General features: G+C 33.6%; 2 protein-coding genes across 4 annotated transcripts; one reads left to right on the forward strand and one right to left on the reverse strand.

Moving 5' to 3' along the window:
- Positions 1 to 590: 590 nt before the first annotated feature.
- On the reverse strand, positions 591 to 12,974 carry LOC131946922 (S-adenosylmethionine synthase-like). The gene is made up of 9 exons (XM_059307965.1): positions 12,779 to 12,974; positions 11,588 to 11,672; positions 5,243 to 5,446; positions 4,798 to 4,928; positions 4,425 to 4,568; positions 3,481 to 3,699; positions 3,031 to 3,213; positions 2,771 to 2,904; positions 591 to 2,370 (listed from the first exon to the last, which is right to left on the reverse strand). The coding sequence occupies exons 1-9, from the start codon at positions 12,788 to 12,790 to the stop codon at positions 2,265 to 2,267; spliced, it is 1,218 nt and encodes a 405-aa protein (XP_059163948.1). The 5' UTR covers positions 12,791 to 12,974; the 3' UTR covers positions 591 to 2,264.
- A 265-nt stretch (positions 12,975 to 13,239) lies between these two features.
- On the forward strand, positions 13,240 to 17,367 carry LOC131946934 (uncharacterized). 3 transcript variants are annotated; one of them, XM_059307984.1, is made up of 2 exons: positions 13,240 to 13,258; positions 16,337 to 17,367. In XM_059307984.1, exon 2 carries the CDS (start codon positions 16,406 to 16,408, stop codon positions 17,225 to 17,227), a length of 822 nt encoding a protein of 273 aa, XP_059163967.1. In that variant the 5' UTR covers positions 13,240 to 13,258; positions 16,337 to 16,405; the 3' UTR covers positions 17,228 to 17,367. The 3 variants fall into 3 exon arrangements, with proteins under 3 accessions (XP_059163967.1, XP_059163965.1, XP_059163966.1); XM_059307982.1 differs by lacking the exon at positions 13,240 to 13,258 and adding an exon at positions 13,736 to 14,108; XM_059307983.1 differs by lacking the exon at positions 13,240 to 13,258 and adding an exon at positions 13,736 to 13,999.
- Positions 17,368 to 17,673: the final 306 nt, after the last annotated feature.

Consider the following 17,673-nt stretch of genomic DNA (forward strand, 5'->3'; position numbering starts at 1 on the left):
CCGGAAAAGGGTAGACATTTTGATAGTTTGTGAAATTTACACAGTAAAATTTTGCAAGGGAATTAACCATCATGTCTTTTCGAACGTGTTACCAATAATGATTTACCGCCCCTTGTTGCAAGCAAGAATTTTGGATTAGAAAGAGTGGTTACAAACAAGAGACAACCACTAAGAGACTATTGCATTCTAGAGTATTTTAGTGAACAACGCGTTTACTAATTTTAAAGGATACCCTTGAAGACCTGGCGGCCAATAGGGCAGGTGAAGTAGAGTTCACATTTCGTGACCTCACTTCGGCACTTGAAGGGATAGTAAATGTGTTTAAAAGAATTCTTATATGTATAAGATTATGAATGTGGTTTTACATCATTCAATAGGTAGTTTCACGTTGAATCTTACAACAATACATTGGGCACTTAATGTACCACAGTTCAAGCGTCCACTGTTCAGAACAAAGGAAGCAGAGTGGACCTAGTTCACCAAACGATTTCAACGAAAATTGTTTCGTATCCCCTAAAATTAGCTGAAGATTTCAATTCAGTTGTGTATGAAGACTACAAATGCAACAAAAAATTTCAACAAGGAAAGCATAATTTTAAAAAATAAATTTTATTTAGATAACCCCACATGGAATGACAATATCTAACACCTGTAACAAAGATATTCAAAGCTTAACTGTGTCTTTTTTTCCAATATTAAATAATATACATATTTTTTTTTTACTGATTATGCAAAAATCTCATTATCAACTAAATAAATTTTTGTTTTTAAAAAACAGTCAGTGATATGAAGTTCAAAATTCAATTTTTTTTTAATTGAAAGTACAAGAAAACATTTTAATCATAATTAAAACTTTGTTCGTACCCTGTGTTCAGATCTAAAGTTTAAATGGCTTTTGATAATATCAACACAACATTTGATTTGAGAAGACAGAGGGTGAAGGCTTAATATCAAGATAGTAATTATCTTCAGGCTGTACAACAGTAGTTGACTGGATCAAAATAATAAATGTCCATGTTTTGGACTTTAAGTTAGCAAGTGTTCATCTTTAATATTTATTTTGATTTACATTTTACCAAACCTCTTCTTCAACAAGCACATTCAATTTCATCAGATGGAAACTTTCTCTTAAGCAAGTGACTTTGTGTTATTAAAGAACACACAAAAAATAACACAGTGATAAGTTAAACTCCTACATTTGGCAATTGATTAATTCAAGCTAAAAACTGAACAAACAAAATAGAAATTATTTGGCAGTAAAAAAAAAATGGAATCAAAATTTTTCAAAAATTCCTAAAGGCTTTTAATATGGCACAAATGATTTTTTTTAAATATATAAATACACACACATGCATGGAAGCTGAGATTTTGTGTAACTTCTAGTGAGGCAATAGGCCTACAACATCGCATTGGTCAACGCAAATGCACTACTAGCAGTGTACAAAAATGGCAGTAACAAAAAAAGGAATTTTAGAAAATCTTATTAATAATACAGATATGCAATACTAATATCATTTTTTTTGTTTGATCAATCAAATTTATATAGATAAGCAAACAAAAAACTGTATAACTGAATAATTTAGGCTAGTCTAAACTGAAATCTTTTAACAACTGTATTTATTAAAATCTTAAATTTAGCAAAAACAAAGTTTTTATGAAAAATCAAATTTTTAAAAATATATTTTAATAACTTTCTTAATTGTAAATGTATGTATTAAGTGAAACAAATATTTTAAAATGCAGTGCTCAAGTATTTAACATCAATAGTAAGAAATTTGCTGTTTTTTTAAAAGATAATCTAAATTTACGGGAAAAAAAATTAATTTAAAAAAACTTCCATAAGACATAGCCTTTGATACTGAACAAAGAGGGATAAACAAGATAGATATAGGTTCCCCCAGTAATCTTTTAGACTTACCTTTTCTAAAAACATACAATGGCACACTTCAAATAGGTTTTTTTTTCTCTTATTGAACAGTCAATAAAAGTCAGCAAATATAGATACTAAATCTAATATATATCAATCAATAAATAAATTTTTAAAAGTCTGTAAGTTCAATACAAACAAAACATTAGTACATAAATAATAAAAAGATCTACCAGATCTCTCCCTCAGGGTGTGCCCCTTTATATTCATAATTTATAAGGATTTAAACATTCTACAATCTATAGTGAAGACAAATTTCATTGCTGAAATTGTAAAAAAAACAGACAAAATGTCAAAGGACCTCTGCTTAAAATGTTGAGAAAGTTTGAGCATCAGATTAATTGATTTTCAGACTTTTTGGCTTCTCCCAGGGAAACTCCTCACGTCCAAAGTGACCATAGCAAGCAGTTTTCTGAAAGATTGGATTCCTTAGGCCTAGATCACTGTGGACAAATTCAAACAGATTTAGATGTCTTCATACATTTTTTAAAAGATAATTTTGAAATCTTGCTAAGGTAAAAATATAATCATCTTACTATAATACTTATGAAAATTATATAAAGTTAACAGCCACTAATTTAGAATTTAGCATTTTTTTCCAGCCTGTGCCCAAAAGAAATAGGGCACATGAAGTAAGAGACCATCTGTTTTTATGACCTCAGCATATGAAGGGATAGTGTGGTCAGCAGCCCCAGTTTCCCTAAGGATAGTCAGGTACCAATCAGAGCTGAGGGGACTCGGTTACTTTCCACAGACCCAAACCCAGGATTCAAAATTGAGACTTCCAGGTTAGCAGTAGTAAGCACTACCACCTGACCATGCTGTTCCCTAACTTAGACTTACTCAACAATTTTTCCTGGTCTGAGATCAAAGTTGTCCTTTATGATTTGTAACAGCTGCTGTTCACTTTTCTTGGAGGTTCCAAAGCTGAAGACAGTTATAGACAGGGGCTCTGTCACATTTATGGCGTAGGAGATCTGAAAAATAAAAAACATTTAGAATGGTAAATCTGGAAATATTGGGAACTCTTCAGAAAACCTAAAAAAATTATTTAACTACTTTATAAAAAAAAAAAAACTAATATATTGATTGTAGATCTGCACCTGAACCAGAACACGTCTACACAGCTTGGCCTTCACAAGTGACTTAGCCACCCATCTGGCCGCGTACGACCCGCAGCGGTCAATCTTGGCACCATCTTTCCCTGACAATGACCCTCCACCATGAGCTCCCCAGCCACCATACGTGTCCACAATAATTTTTCTTCCTGTTAGCCCTGCGTCACCCTGTTGTAGAGGAAATACTATCCTATACTCAAATGTGATAAATTAGACTGCACACATTAACAGATACATCTAAAAGCGTTAGTCCTAGAACTTAGAAATAATGTTTTATATGTGATATGAAAAAATGTAGATATTATGTTTTAATAATCAGTTTCCAATAGAAACAGGGCTCAATATTATCATTTTAATCATTTTTTTATTTTATTACTATTTTTAACAATATAAGTAGATGACACGAGGTTCCAAATATCTATGTGCTAAAAATACCTGTGGACCACCAATGATGAACCTGCCAGAGGGCTGCAGGTGATAGATGGTGTTGCTGTCCAGGTATTTCTCAGGTATAACTGGCTTGATGACCTTCTCCATGAGGTCCCTCCTCAACTGGTCCATGGTGACATGTTCATCATGCTGAACAGATATGACAACTGTGTGAACCCTGGTTGGTATGGTGGCTCCTCTCTCAATCTTGTACTCCACAGTCACCTGCAGTTTAAAAACATATTTTTTAAAATTTGAAACTGCCCTGTGTATGTAATTTCAAAATTAATAAAAAAACTAAGTCAGCCCAGTCCTGTTTAGTTCATAACAAAATGTTCCAAAAATAATTTATAGGTATGTTAACAGCTAGTTTAAAATAAAGTGTTTGCTTTTTTAAAAATAGTTTTAATATTCTTATTCATATCCAAAGTGTTTGATTGCCGAATATTTTTTTTATTGTCCTAGACCTGCTTCAAGTTTGTTTGTTTTTTAAAACTGCTACTTCCAGTTTCATGATATTAAGTCAAGTGCACTTTCTGTAGCAACAAAGAGCTAAACTGTTTAATTTATGTTGGTGTTTCAAGTGATTGCATGGACAGCACTTTGCTCCATTTCTACAGACTTAGTTAAGCACCCAGAGCTGAGTGGACTCGGGGACATCCTAGTCTCAAGCTTGAGAACTGAACCCCTGGATATCTGGTTAGCAGCCAGGTGCTCGACCACACCATTCCATAAAAGCAACTACAACATTATTTGTATATACTCTGTGGGCCAGGTAACTGTATTCCTGTACTGCTTGAGGTTTGTGTAAGGCAATAGTTGCTTTTTAGCTTATGAGTCTAGAAAATTTACAAAAAAGGAGACAACTAGGCCATTTAAAGTTAAACATACCATTAAGAAAGACGCTGTTCGAATCCTAATCTAATGAATACATTATCTAATGAACTCACCTGTGTCTTGGAGTCTGGCCGAGCCCATTCCAATTCACCATTTTTACGCAGCTCTGCCATCTTAGCATTAAGCTTGTGTGATAAGAGAATGGTAAGGGGCATGCACTCTTCTGTCTCATCAGTTGCATAACCAAACATCAGCCCCTGAAAATTAGCAAGTCACTTAACTGTCTTTGGGGCAAGATTATCATTACTTAAATAATAATAAAAACTGTTCTACTTATTCTTAAACAGTCACAAGAAAATTTTAACTATGAATATTAACATGTAATTTATTTGTATTACATAGAATAAACAATTTCGATTCAAGAGAATTTTTCAACAAGAATGTTGGCAATGTTTTGTACATAAAACAATGCAAACAAACACTGACCTGGTCACCAGCTGGACTGTTATGGTTTTGAATACTATCACTATCCTCTGCATAATAGGAGTGGCTAGAGAACTCTTTAGCATCAGGTTCTTCAATAGCTATCAACACATTGCAAGTCTTGTAGTCAAAACCTGCAGGAGTTATATATAGCTTCTTTAGAAAACAGTGTAAAGGGAGCTAACATATGTCCATTTATATTTTGAATACATAAAATATTAAATTATAAGATGCAAGTTAATTGGTATTTTAACATTGTAGTGACTTGACTATTATAAAGCCAAATCAGTTGCCAATTGTTGTACAGCAATAAATATAAATAATAATTTTAACAGAAGCAGTTCATTAAACGAAGGAGCTGTATCGTGATAAATAAATGTCACATTTATGAATGAACAGAGACTTTAACCCATGAACTGCATAAAAAGCAACAAGACAAATCACTAACCTTTAGCACTAGCATCATAGCCTATGTCCTTAATGGTAGCCCTAACCAACTTCTGAAAATCAATATGCGGCTTCTTTGTGACAATGTCACCGCAGACAAAAATCATGCCAGTTTTTGCTGCACACTGACATGACACTCTGGCATACTTGTCATCTGTCAGCACTGCATCGACTATAGCATCACTGACTTGGTCACAAATTTTATCTGGAAAAAAAAAGCATAATTAGCAACAAATTGACATGTTGGAAGAGTAATTATCATTAGTCTATGGTGCAATAAAGTGACAAGTGTTTATAAATGGAACAGTATTAGGCCTATATTAATACTAGTCTTTAAGAACAGCCATCTATTTATTTTAACAGCAGATTATAGTTTAAATTTAACTAAATCAATTTGTTACTCAACCTTCCATTTTATTTATGTAAAGAAAATTAAAATAAACTTATTTTTATGACATTAACTAAATCATTAAAATACATGTACATTATCTGACTCACAAGCTCAAGTCACTTCCAATTTATTATAAAAAGACGTAGATAAAGAGTGAACTAGTACTACAATAGCATTAGGCACTTTCATCTTTTATTTTGATACTAAAAGTAGAAGCATGTAAAAGTTGTTCAATCAGAGCTCAAACATGTGTTTAAGAGATAACTTATATAATGAAACGAATATTTAGTATCTTTAATGTACTTTAAACAAATATATTTTTATAAATAACTAGTAATTAAAATTTCTACTAAATGATAATTATACAAAACACTATGTATAAACTGCAATCATGGATTAGACCCGAATTCAGACTAGATCTATATGAAGTTAATGTTATTAGTAGGCTTAACCAATCTGAATCAGTAAAAAACAAAACTATTCAAATTACCTATAGTCAAGCAATTTTTAAATATGAGTATTTTACCTTCAGAATGAGTTTGAACCTCAAATTTTCTAGTTATTTTCCAGGTTGAATAATGAAATAATTAGGCTATATTCGAAATAAACAAGCCCTAAAAAAAAACTCTGAAGATACTATTACAAGGGCAAAAGCTAGTGAGCTTTCGACTTAGTTTAAGCATACTACTCAGCAATCTCATAGGAAATATGCTATTTAGTTATATATGATAGGTTTGTAGATATTAATCTCTTTGTTATCCAGTAATCAGGTCCTAAAACATTAATAAGGTTTTCATCAAACCTATTTATATTAACGAAAAGTTTTATGTTTTTTTTTAAACTGAAAAGAGTGGTACTTATTTAAACACTTAAAAACAGATGTATATATTTTATTTATTTTTGTTTTAATGATTTAATCTATCCCACTGCAAAGTACATCCAATACTAAAGCTGCAATCTAGTTGTACACACACAGTGACGCAATGTTTTATAAGGATTTCATATGCTTTACTGATCATGTAGTTTTAGATGCATGACCTTGTTTTCTAAAACTTAACTATTTAAATATAAACAAAGCGGCAGCTATATTTCTTGGAACATCATTGTTGGGGCGCCGGTTTGTCCACACTACTGCCTAGGGCATGCTGTGTGAAAGCCTGGAGTGTGCTTTAAATACCCTCCATAATAGTGAAATAGCAAGCACCTTGCATCCACCAAGGTGTCAGTCATTATTTTTGCTATTTTGCATGAAATAGAAGCAGTTCAACCTAAAAGAGGAAAAATCTATTTTTAAAAAAACCTGACCTCAGACTAGAATCTAGGCCTTAATTTTTTTGGTTTATTGAATGTCAGTTCATGGCCTCTAATAATAGATCTATGTCAGTGGTCTGAGCCGCATGCGGCTCTTTTGATATCAAGATGCGGCTCTCCAGCTCCTTGAACAAATACTAATAATCTTAATAAAAAAAAAAAATATTTGAAATAAAAAAATGTTAGTGGCTCTTTAAAACCCGGGAAATATTGAAAATTGTAACTTTTGGCTCTTCCGCTTCAAAAGGTTGCCGACCCCTGATCTATGTGCAATTTATTATTCCATGATTATTAGGCAAAATTTATTTTTAAAAATGCCAAACTATATTAATATTTAGATTAGTTAACAAATATATTCTAAGAGAATAACTGATTTTTGTCTGCACATCAGGTCTTAGTCAAATGCAAGACATGTATGCAGAATCACTGGTAAATAGACAATCTTCTTATTTCTAGCTTAGACATGTATGCAGAATCACTGATAAATAGCAAGACAATCTTCTTATTTCTAGCTTTGCTTTTTTTTTCTCCTGATGTGCGAGAAGAAAAGTTATAACCTTACAGCAGATTTATCGAGAATGATGAATGTTAGTTTTTATCTAGAATCTGGGTCTGGATGTCATTGAGAGAAAAATCTTTTCTCAGTCAAGAGAGTTACTGTAAGTTCTGATTAGTTTAGATATTAGTAGGCCTACTGCATACGTTTTATGACAAAAATATTGTTATCTGAATAGTCGATGACATTACTTTAGTTTTTCCCTAAACCAAGAAAAAAAGAAAAACATACTTGAGGTCATTGTGAGTCCAGATAAGCTTAGGCCTTTAAGGCTACTACACATGCAACTTAAACATAAAGAAACCAGGCCCAAGAGATGTAGCCTACATTTTTTTATAGAATGAATGGCAAAACTGCAGCTGGAGGTCCCTGATGATCTCATATGCAAATGATTCAGCTGTTGCTTCAGCCATGAAGACCTTGCACTGCTGAAAGTGCGTCAAGTTGTTGGCCTGTACTTGTTCCAAAAACAAGACCCGTTTGGATCTGAAGGCCTTTATGTGGGTGTATAGAACAGAAACTAGATTTTACTTTCCTTGTAGTTTTAGGTTTAGAAAATTTAAATGACTAGTTATGACTGCAGCAAAGGTCAATTTCTATACCCACTCATCAGACATTAATGGTCGTGGCTTGCATTTACTTTCCAGTAAGGCCCCTATTTCCCTGCTTAACTTAAATACTCTGCTCAGAACTTTCCCACAATGTAGCCATCTTAATGTTGTATAATATGGTAAATGCTGCGTTTCTATGTTTGTATCTTTCAACATGTCTCTGAACTATCCATGGTTGAGCCCATGTGGCTTTATTAAATTCACCATCTTCACCACAGGATTCAGTACACTGCTAATGTCCATATATTTAGCAAACAAAGCTTGCTGGTGAATAATACAGTGCAGGAACATTGGTTGTAGAATGTTTTTCTTGTCCAACTAAGCCTTTCTTTAAGCCACTCATGTACTTTCCTCCATCAACATTCAGCTGAGGTTAGTCCAGTCCAAGTTATAATCGCATTTGTTATAACTCATTGAATATACCCTCTCCGGTAAAAGTGGCATACATGCTATGTAGGGAAGCCAGCTCTTGTGTGATGTTCATGGCTTCATTCACACCTCTAATGAACACAAGCAGTTGAGAGGTGGAACAGCTGTCCAGCGACTAATCCATTGCAATTGAAAAATGGCGTAACTTGCTTGCATTTTTCGCTATTTGAGTTACAATGTTTTCACCAATGTCTGCAACACGGCGGGCAATGGTACTTGCACCCAAAGATACATTTTTAAATTGATTTGAATTTTCTTGGCAAAGTTCCTCACAGCCACCTCCAACAAAAATCTTTTCCGCGGGCCAGATGAGAGGACCTCGCGGGCCGCATCCGGCCCTCTGGCCCTAGTTTGGAGACCCCTGGCCTATACCATAAATAATTTTATGTAGGCTGATATAAAAAATTTAATAAATTATGTTTAAATGAACAATTGAAGAGAGAAAAAAGTACATTTTACATATCTGGCAGGCCAGAGTAACATTTAAATATACAATATTAGAAAAAAAAAACAGAAAATCATCACATAAAAATTATATATTCTTGTAGAGCTCAACTATATGAAAACAAAACAAACACTAATTTCTGTTTAGCTCAAATAGTTTTTTTTAGTGAGTTTTTTTGTGAGGGGTGGAATCCCTTTGTTTTTTGCATTGGTCATTTGTGACAAGTCATGGTGTACCTGAATAAATGAGCATAGTTATTTTACTTGCAGTTGTATTTTGTTCATATTTGCAGAGTTTAGCAAGAACAATATATAGAACTTGTATATGTTGTTGAACTGAATAAAAATAATGCAGAAAGTATATTTTTGTGTTGGCTTCCTCCCCTAACCCCAAAAAATTGTTTGCTGCGCAAATATTAAAATGTTTCTAAAGCAATGTTATATAAATACTTTGAATGAAAGAACTACATAGTCATAAATCTAAAGTAAATCACTTCAGCACTGTAATGTGCATATAACTGCCTGATTATTTTCGGCAGGTGAGGTAGAGTCCATCTTTAAGCCATTTTGTTATAAGTGAACTGAAGTTATCAGACCAATGGTTTTTTTTTTATGTGTGTAAGAATTCTGAAATTCAGTATATCACTATAAATAAGGGTAAGTTGAACTTCAAAAATGTAAATTACAGTTAGCACATAGCTAGTGTAGAGCAACAGACAGGTAACCTAGGTCTGATTCTTGTCTAGTCTGACAAAATTAAATTTCTGGAAAAACATTTGGCAAAATTGTACTTCAAGCAAAACTAGATCTAGAGCTGAAAATAGAGCTGAAGATAGGTATATTAAATTATTTTTTTAAAAATAACAAATTAGGAGATTTGTTTGCAAATTACATAAGAATGCTGTTGTTAGTGTATCAAAACTAAAAGCCGGCAGATCGGAATGAAAAATATAACAATGTTGGCAACACGACCTACATACAGTGACTACTTTCAAATGAGTATTTACTAATAGCGAAGTCAAAATATCCAAAAAAAATTTCATTTCTGTAAAAAAGAGATGTATCTGCTAGGAAAACTTTCTATAAGCTTACGTCATAGAATGAACACAAGTTCACGAGATCGTCTGTTCACCTCTCTTCCTCCCTCCCCCCTCAAGCAAATTAATTTTTTTTTTAAGTTCACATATGATAAATAATATAGACATACATGCTAGATAGCTAAGCCTAAAAGTTAAAGGACAGTTTGATTTAGCTAGATTGCTGCTAGATCTAGGACTATCATCTGACCCACTTATTGACACTACACTACTGTTTTTAGCTGTAAAAACTCAATTGAAACTAACCTTTGTACAGACGTAAGACCAAAGCAGAGACAGCATGCTATCATAAATTAAAGGCCGCCTTTGCGCGGTTCGCTCCGCGTTATGCTTAATCTTTACCCTAGGTGGCACGCGATCTAAACAAAACAGATATCAGGACTGCCTGATTTTTTTTTCGTGGTAACAATTTAATGTTGACAAAGATCTAGATCGATTTTAAGTGTATTTATATTTTTTCAACATGTATGCTTTAGGCCTGTTGAACTCACAGTGACCTCACCGACCGTGGGCCGTGGTGGGATTTTCCACTCACGGGATAGTAAACGTAAGGCAAGCAAGCAATCACGCCAGTAACGATGTTTGGAAATTTTATTTTAAAAAAAAAAGAATCATACGTGATATTTTCAATATGAGAAAAAAAAACTAGTACATGAAAAAAAAAACTCCGGGTTTATAAACTACAGTCTACAGCTGGCACAATGTTGACTCAACCACACCGGATGTGAAAGAGATTTAAAAAGTAAGCATTTTCAATTACAAGATGGCAAATCCAACCTGCAAGACGCGTAGCCTATTCCTTAGGGGCCACGCTCTGCGAGACGTGTAGTCACTTTGTTAATTAAATTAATTTTTTAGTATGCAAAACCAAATCTTGTGCGCCTGGTACCAGAAAGTAATAATACTAAATAAATGGGAGATTTTGGGTCATGTTTTTACAGTGAACTCTGATGATTCCAACAAACCTAACAATAAGGTAGGCCCTATTATTTGGCATTTGGGACTGTTAGGCCTATAACTTATAATATAAGTTACAGTCCCAAATGCCACATTCGGCACGGCAAATAGCAGGACCAACTAACAAATTTCCATTCAGGTGTCCACCAGGTGTGTTAATATTTGGGCAATGCATTATAAAAAGGCCAATGCTAGCCGGAAAAAGATATGCATGCTATGATGCGCAATGGAGAGAAACTACGACTTGCCATTGCAGTGATGTTTTCAACCACAGCACCCTAGCCCTAACTCTAACCCCAACCCTAATCAGGCCTAATCCTATCCTAATCCCTAACCCTAGGTCACTGCGCATGTGCAGAACTATCTTTTGCCGACTAAGTGGAGACGTCGTTGGGGAGAAAAATATTTTTTCCGAATACAATAAAAATTTCAGGTGATCAACATTTCATTATTTAGCCCTAGGCCTTTAACCTTATTTATTAGCCTATTTAATTTATATAATAATGTCAACATAGGGCGGCCCACTAGGCCTACACAAAATTTGTGTTACCTGGATGACCCTCGCCGACAGATTCAGATGTAAACAGAAATGTGTCTTGTTCTTTGGAATTTTCCCCAGGGAAATTTTGGTTTCTATCTCCGTTAGGCTTTTTGATGAGAATTACAGAATGATTTTTTTTATTAAAAATGTATCAATAATAGCTAGAACACTAGTAAACTAAGCAAATTTAGCATATTTTAACTTTCTGTGCAAAGTCATTATTACTGAAAAAAATTCCAAAGTCAGGTCAGCCTGTGGCACCCTCCACTGAACGTGACAGAAGGAAAAAAAAACTTCACCCGTGACCTTCATTAAAACAGAATTTGCTTTTTTATTTTTTTTTATTTTTGGTAAACATGTGCTTATTCTTACCCAATAAGTGATAAAAATTTGAAAATTAATTTTAATTACAGTTGTAAAGTAAGATAAACAGCTTAATAAACACATGCTTTCTTGAGGGGGTGTGGCCCGGGTGTGGCACATCGCAATTATAACTTTATATTTCTGTGTTTTATGACTATATTTGTTTACAATCAGCATGCTATGTTTTTAAAATTGATAAAGGGTAAGTATACCAAGTTACAAAATCTGCAATCTAACTAATAATTCATACTTTCAATTTAAAAAATAATAAAAACGATCATCAACGAAGAAAGCGTAAACATTCTATTTTTAGGTGTGACATAAAAAACAGTCATAAATCTAGCCAAATGATTGGATTCTTACGCGGCACACATTTTCCCGCGCCTCGTTTTCACCAAACAAGAATATAATAAAATGGCATTATTACTTACAGCATGAAAAGCATTGTTGTCAGCCTAATTATATTAAACAATTCTATTTTTATTTGATAGTAAAAATGTTATAAAAATTGGGTCTAATAAAAAAGTTATTGGATAACGCACCTGCTTTAGTTTATTCGACTTGAAACGCAAGCTAAGTAAGCGTGACTTTCTCTCGACGGCCTCGTTAAATACAAATAAAGAAATTAGGTCAAAAGTACATCTGGGAATTCTTAAATAACAGACTGAAATAGAAACGGATAGTTCCGATGTCTAAAATTAACGATGGCCTCGTTATTATTAGTTTTATCCCTCTACCGTTTAGTGAAAGCGAAACTGGTCGCCATTTTGAGTAAGCGCATGAGCCGTGAGATGGCTTCAAAACAACAAACCCGGAAGCTGTGAATCGAACGGCCTAATCTCCGTCCATTTGAGTTTGATATTTGGGACAATATTCGCTCTATTTCTATCCTAATAAATTATCAGCAATAAAATTAAAAATAATAATTTCTAGATCTAGATGGGATACGGATGCGCCAACCCTGCATATCTCAATCAGCGCTAAATGCGAAATGTTTCAGGAAAGGTAATGCTAGGACTAGACTAGGCCTATTTGTTGTTTTTTTTCTGAGATCTCATTGGAATTTTTAAAGTTCAAAATTGTATTTATGAATATGTTTATTTGAATATATTTTTTGCTTTAGGATATATTTTACTGTTAGTATTTATATTTTTTTTGTAGTACACGATTTCTTATTCAGCAACAGAAATCATATATTTTATGTATCTTGTGAGATTAAAAACCCAAATAATAAATACTCCCTTTAGTTTTATATTCCATATCGTAAAACTACGGTAAGACTAACTAACGGGATCAGCGTACGATCAACTTATTACAGTATTTGACTTGAATGACTTTCTTTACTCATCTTTACTCTTTACTAGTCTAGCTAGATCTCTAGATCTAGACTTCGGTAAAATCACGATATAGCGTCGGTTATTATTCCGGAACAGTACAGCAGTAAAAAACAGTAAAACCATGGCGTAGTCTGTCGAGCCGTTCCGGAAACCTCCGGAAATACTGTAAACCATCATTTATTTGCCGCCATATTATTTTTAATACATAATGTTTAAAAATGTGCAAGGATTGATTTTAGTTGCATTTTAAATACTGTTTTGCTAATTATTTTGTATTTCTAATTATTGTAAGTGTATGTGCTAATTATTGCTGCTACTAAACATTATTCTAGTTATTCTTACTACTTTTAAAACTTTAGTTCATCTAATCGTCTTATTTACTAACAGAACTAGAGCTGGTTGTCGCAAATCTTCTGCAGGTTTTTTCTGTTTCTTAAAAAAAAACATTAATTACTACACTCGAGTTTATTAATAATATTTAGATTTTCTATCTGTTATTAATTTTCTGTCAATTAAACTGTAAATTAAGTTAAAACATTAATTTAATGCACTTGACTTTATTTTTATTTCACCGGTCAAATAAACTATGGTTTACAGTAACGAATGTTACCGAAACTCAACGAACATTACCCAATAATTTCCGACGCTATATCGTGATTTTACCTAGACTTCTAGTTAAGCATAGGCCTACTTGATAGATCTACCAAATATATTTTGAAAAGTAAATTACTAAGTCCTTGTTAATGTTATGTAAAGTAAGCAGCTTAGCTTAAATTCGGCCGCTACTGATCTAGAATCTAGAGATCTAGTAATGTGAAAAATAAAATAAGGTACCTTTTTCGTACATTACTAGATCTAGCTGCGGGCTATTTTACGTACCTAAAGCCTAAAACGATAGATTACCAATATTATTTTATTATATTAGGCCTAGGACATTATTATAGAGGCCTATTACTATATAATAATTTAATAATATTAATAATAATAATTTATTAATTAGTCTAAGCCTTAGACATGGGTTCCTAAACTGGGGGTCGCAAAGGCCTTTGTGGGGGTCGCCAACTGACTGGTATACTAAACCTTAGTAATGAGAAACAAAACATAGATCTTTAAAAGAATATCTGAAATTCAGCTTTACTAACATCACTGGAAATGGAATAGGGAAGAAGCCTTGCGTACTGTACAAAGTTGTTCTCAGTCACAAGCTTATGAAATCTCCAAAACCTAAAAGTCATTTGAGACGAGTCATTCGGAACACACCAAATGCAAATAAGATATGGATGTCTTTCGTCGGCATGAAGCTAGCTGCAAACGTCAGAGACTTGATCGAACAGGAAGTTTTCACCAAGGAAACCCAGCATTAGTGCAAGCATCAAATGAAGTCGCGATAGAAAATGCCAAGCAAAAAAAAACACAATAGGAGAAAATCTCATCAAATGCTGCATGTTGAAGATGGTGAAGTTAATTCTTGGTGATTCCAGTGCAGTAAAGATGCAACAAATATCTCTGCCTAATAATACTATTCAGCGGCTTATATCATCAGACATGTCCGTAGATGTTAAATAACACATTTTATTTAAATCAAACTTTCACCATTGTTTGCTTTTCAAGTTGATAAATCAACAGACATGAGTTCGTGTTGGCAGTTGCTGGTCTTTGTCTATATTCATTCAGATGATAGCAAAGAAGAGTTGCTATTTTGTGAAGATAGCATAGAGAAAATAAATACGTTTTATGAAACTGGATGATTAAAATGGGTTAAAACGGCTGTGGGGGTTTGTACGTATTGTGCGCCATCTATGTTTAGGTTAAAATCGGGCTTTCAGAAAACAAAAGATTTAGCTCCCTAACCACTGCCTTCGCCATCAAGACTCCATTGCTAGTAAAAGTCGTAAATTGTATTAAATCTGGAGCCTTCAACTTCAAAGAACTGAGCAAAGACATAAATAAAGATCACGAGGTTCTGCTTTTCTACACTACAGTACGCTGGCTGTCAAACAAAATGTTGTGAATCGTGTTTTTGAATTGAAATCTGAAATCAAATTGTTCTTGGAAGTGCAAAGGAAACAAGACCTTTTGGTATACTTAAAACGACAAAGAGTGGTTGGAGAGAGTATCATACCTAGCAGATATATTCGAACAGCAACATAAGCTTAACCTGAAGCTTCAGGGAAAATGAATGAATCACTTTCCATGATAATCTCAGGGCATTTTTATCAAAGCTGCAAAATCGGCGAAGAAAATAAATCTTGGAAATATTGTAAATTTGAGAAACTCTGCAGTGTGGTAGATGAATCTGATTGTGAGATAATTAAAATTTTGAAAGATCAATTTCTGGGCATCTTGAATCTCTTGATAAAGAACTGCAGCGCTATTACCCATTCTCTTCTTCCTTTGGTGTTGCCAGCATTCCTGATGAATTACAAGATGAATTCTTTGATTTGCAGAATGATTTCGCGTAAGATGAAAAACTGCACACACAATTTTGATGTAGTATTCACCATTCATACCCAAACATCAAATTGATTGACTTTTCGAGAATACATTTTCAACACTATTTTACGATTAAAAACAAAATTAAACATTAAATCGAATGTTGATAATGACATAGGTTGACGTTAACAAAAACTTAACAGCGAATGTTTAGTAAATAGCATGCAATTTTACTCATGGTATTAAAGCAGATATCAATGGTAGTTCATATTGAAAGTCTAATAGAAAATCTTATTTTAGTGCTTGTTAATTTCCATACTAATTTTGGCTTTTTAATTCTATGGGGGTCGCGGGTCACTTACTTTTTATAAAAGGGGGTCGACACTCAAAAAAGTTTGGGAACCACTGGTCTAAGGGATTGGGCCCTATGGCATATTCCCATTATTATTTTATTATGCTAAATTTTTAATTTTGTATTATTATTAGGCCTAGTTTATTAATAATAATATAAAATTAATATTACTATACTAAATATAAAACTATTTATTAGATAGAATAATTAATTATTAAACTTTACTACTTTTTGTTCTAACACAGTAATTTTATTTTATTGAATATATTGCAGGTAGTTACGTGCAACACTTGAATTAACAGCATTCAAAGCTTGCTGTAGGCAGATATTTTTCTAGATAGAATGATGTCATCTTCTCCACTTGTTTTTAAACATGGCTTTCAAAGAATGTCAAGATTCAGCTACATCCACGCTCAGAGCTGGAGACCAACCACGCCCCTTTTTATGTGTAAATATAATTCTGTATGGCTTCAACAAAGCCAAAACATTTCTTCAATGCCTCTCAGAAAATCTTTGTTTGATAGCAGGTCTTGTTTAACACTGTCTAGTTCATCATCACCAAGCTATGAGAAGGGATGTATCCAGAGAGGAACTATTAGATGCAACCAGACAAGTTCTGAATCCAAGCAACTTCTTGAAAAAATTAAAAATATGGAGTTTAGGGAGATTTATTTTACCACAAGTATTAGAATGTTTCGTACTGTGTGTACCTCTAATAAGTTATCTTGTTTGGCAGCGATTCTTGGGGTCCCTGTAAGTGGGGGTGCTGCTCTACTAGGAGCGATTCCAACTCAGACTGCTCTCAGTATTTCTAGTGTTTTATTACTTTACCCTTTAATTTTTCTGGCGCCTGTTTTTTTTATTTCTAGGGTTGTGGCTAAAATCATGATTAGTGATAACCAAGAATATCTCAAAATGTCACATTTAACTATGTTTGGACAACGGCGAGATATTTATGTCAAACCTACAGACATTTTACCACTCCAGCATCATGCTGATGGAGTATTTTCTAAAAAGATGGCTGTTGTAAAGTTTAGATCAAGCTCTAAATTTTTATTACTTTTTCCACACAACGGTAGTCAGAACACAGATGTGGAGGCCTTGGAAATTATATTTAGTGGGGAGTTGTTAAACAAAGAAAACAAAAAAGAAGACACTGAATAGATAGTTATATTTATTTTCAAAATACCAACTGCTTTTTAAAAAAAACATGTATTTTTGTATCTGTTATTCAAACAAACAAAAAAGACTAGTTATTATGTATATTGAGTCTATTTCAGAGTTTCTTCCAGGTATCTCTGCCGGGGGGGGGGGGGGGGGTTAAGCCCCCCCCCCCCCCCCCCCCCCGAAATTTTTTTACCCCCCCCCCCCCCCCCCTCCCCGAACGAAATGAAATGTATACAATTTACGCCGAAAATTTCAAGTGCCACCCCCAAATGAGAAAAAAGTCTGGAAAAAACACTGGTCTATTTGCTATAGGCCTACAATGTTGTTGTGTTAAAATATTATATAATTTCATGTGAATCTTTAGATCATCTTAAATTGAGCTTGAAATTGTGAAATTTAATAATAATAGTTCATTTTGAAAAATGTCAGCAACAGGTGTCGTA

This window comes from Physella acuta, unplaced genomic scaffold (assembly GCF_028476545.2).
Source record: "Physella acuta isolate Inbredline_101_S28 unplaced genomic scaffold, ASM2847654v3 ptg000575l, whole genome shotgun sequence".
NCBI lineage: Eukaryota > Metazoa > Mollusca > Gastropoda > Physidae > Physella > Physella acuta.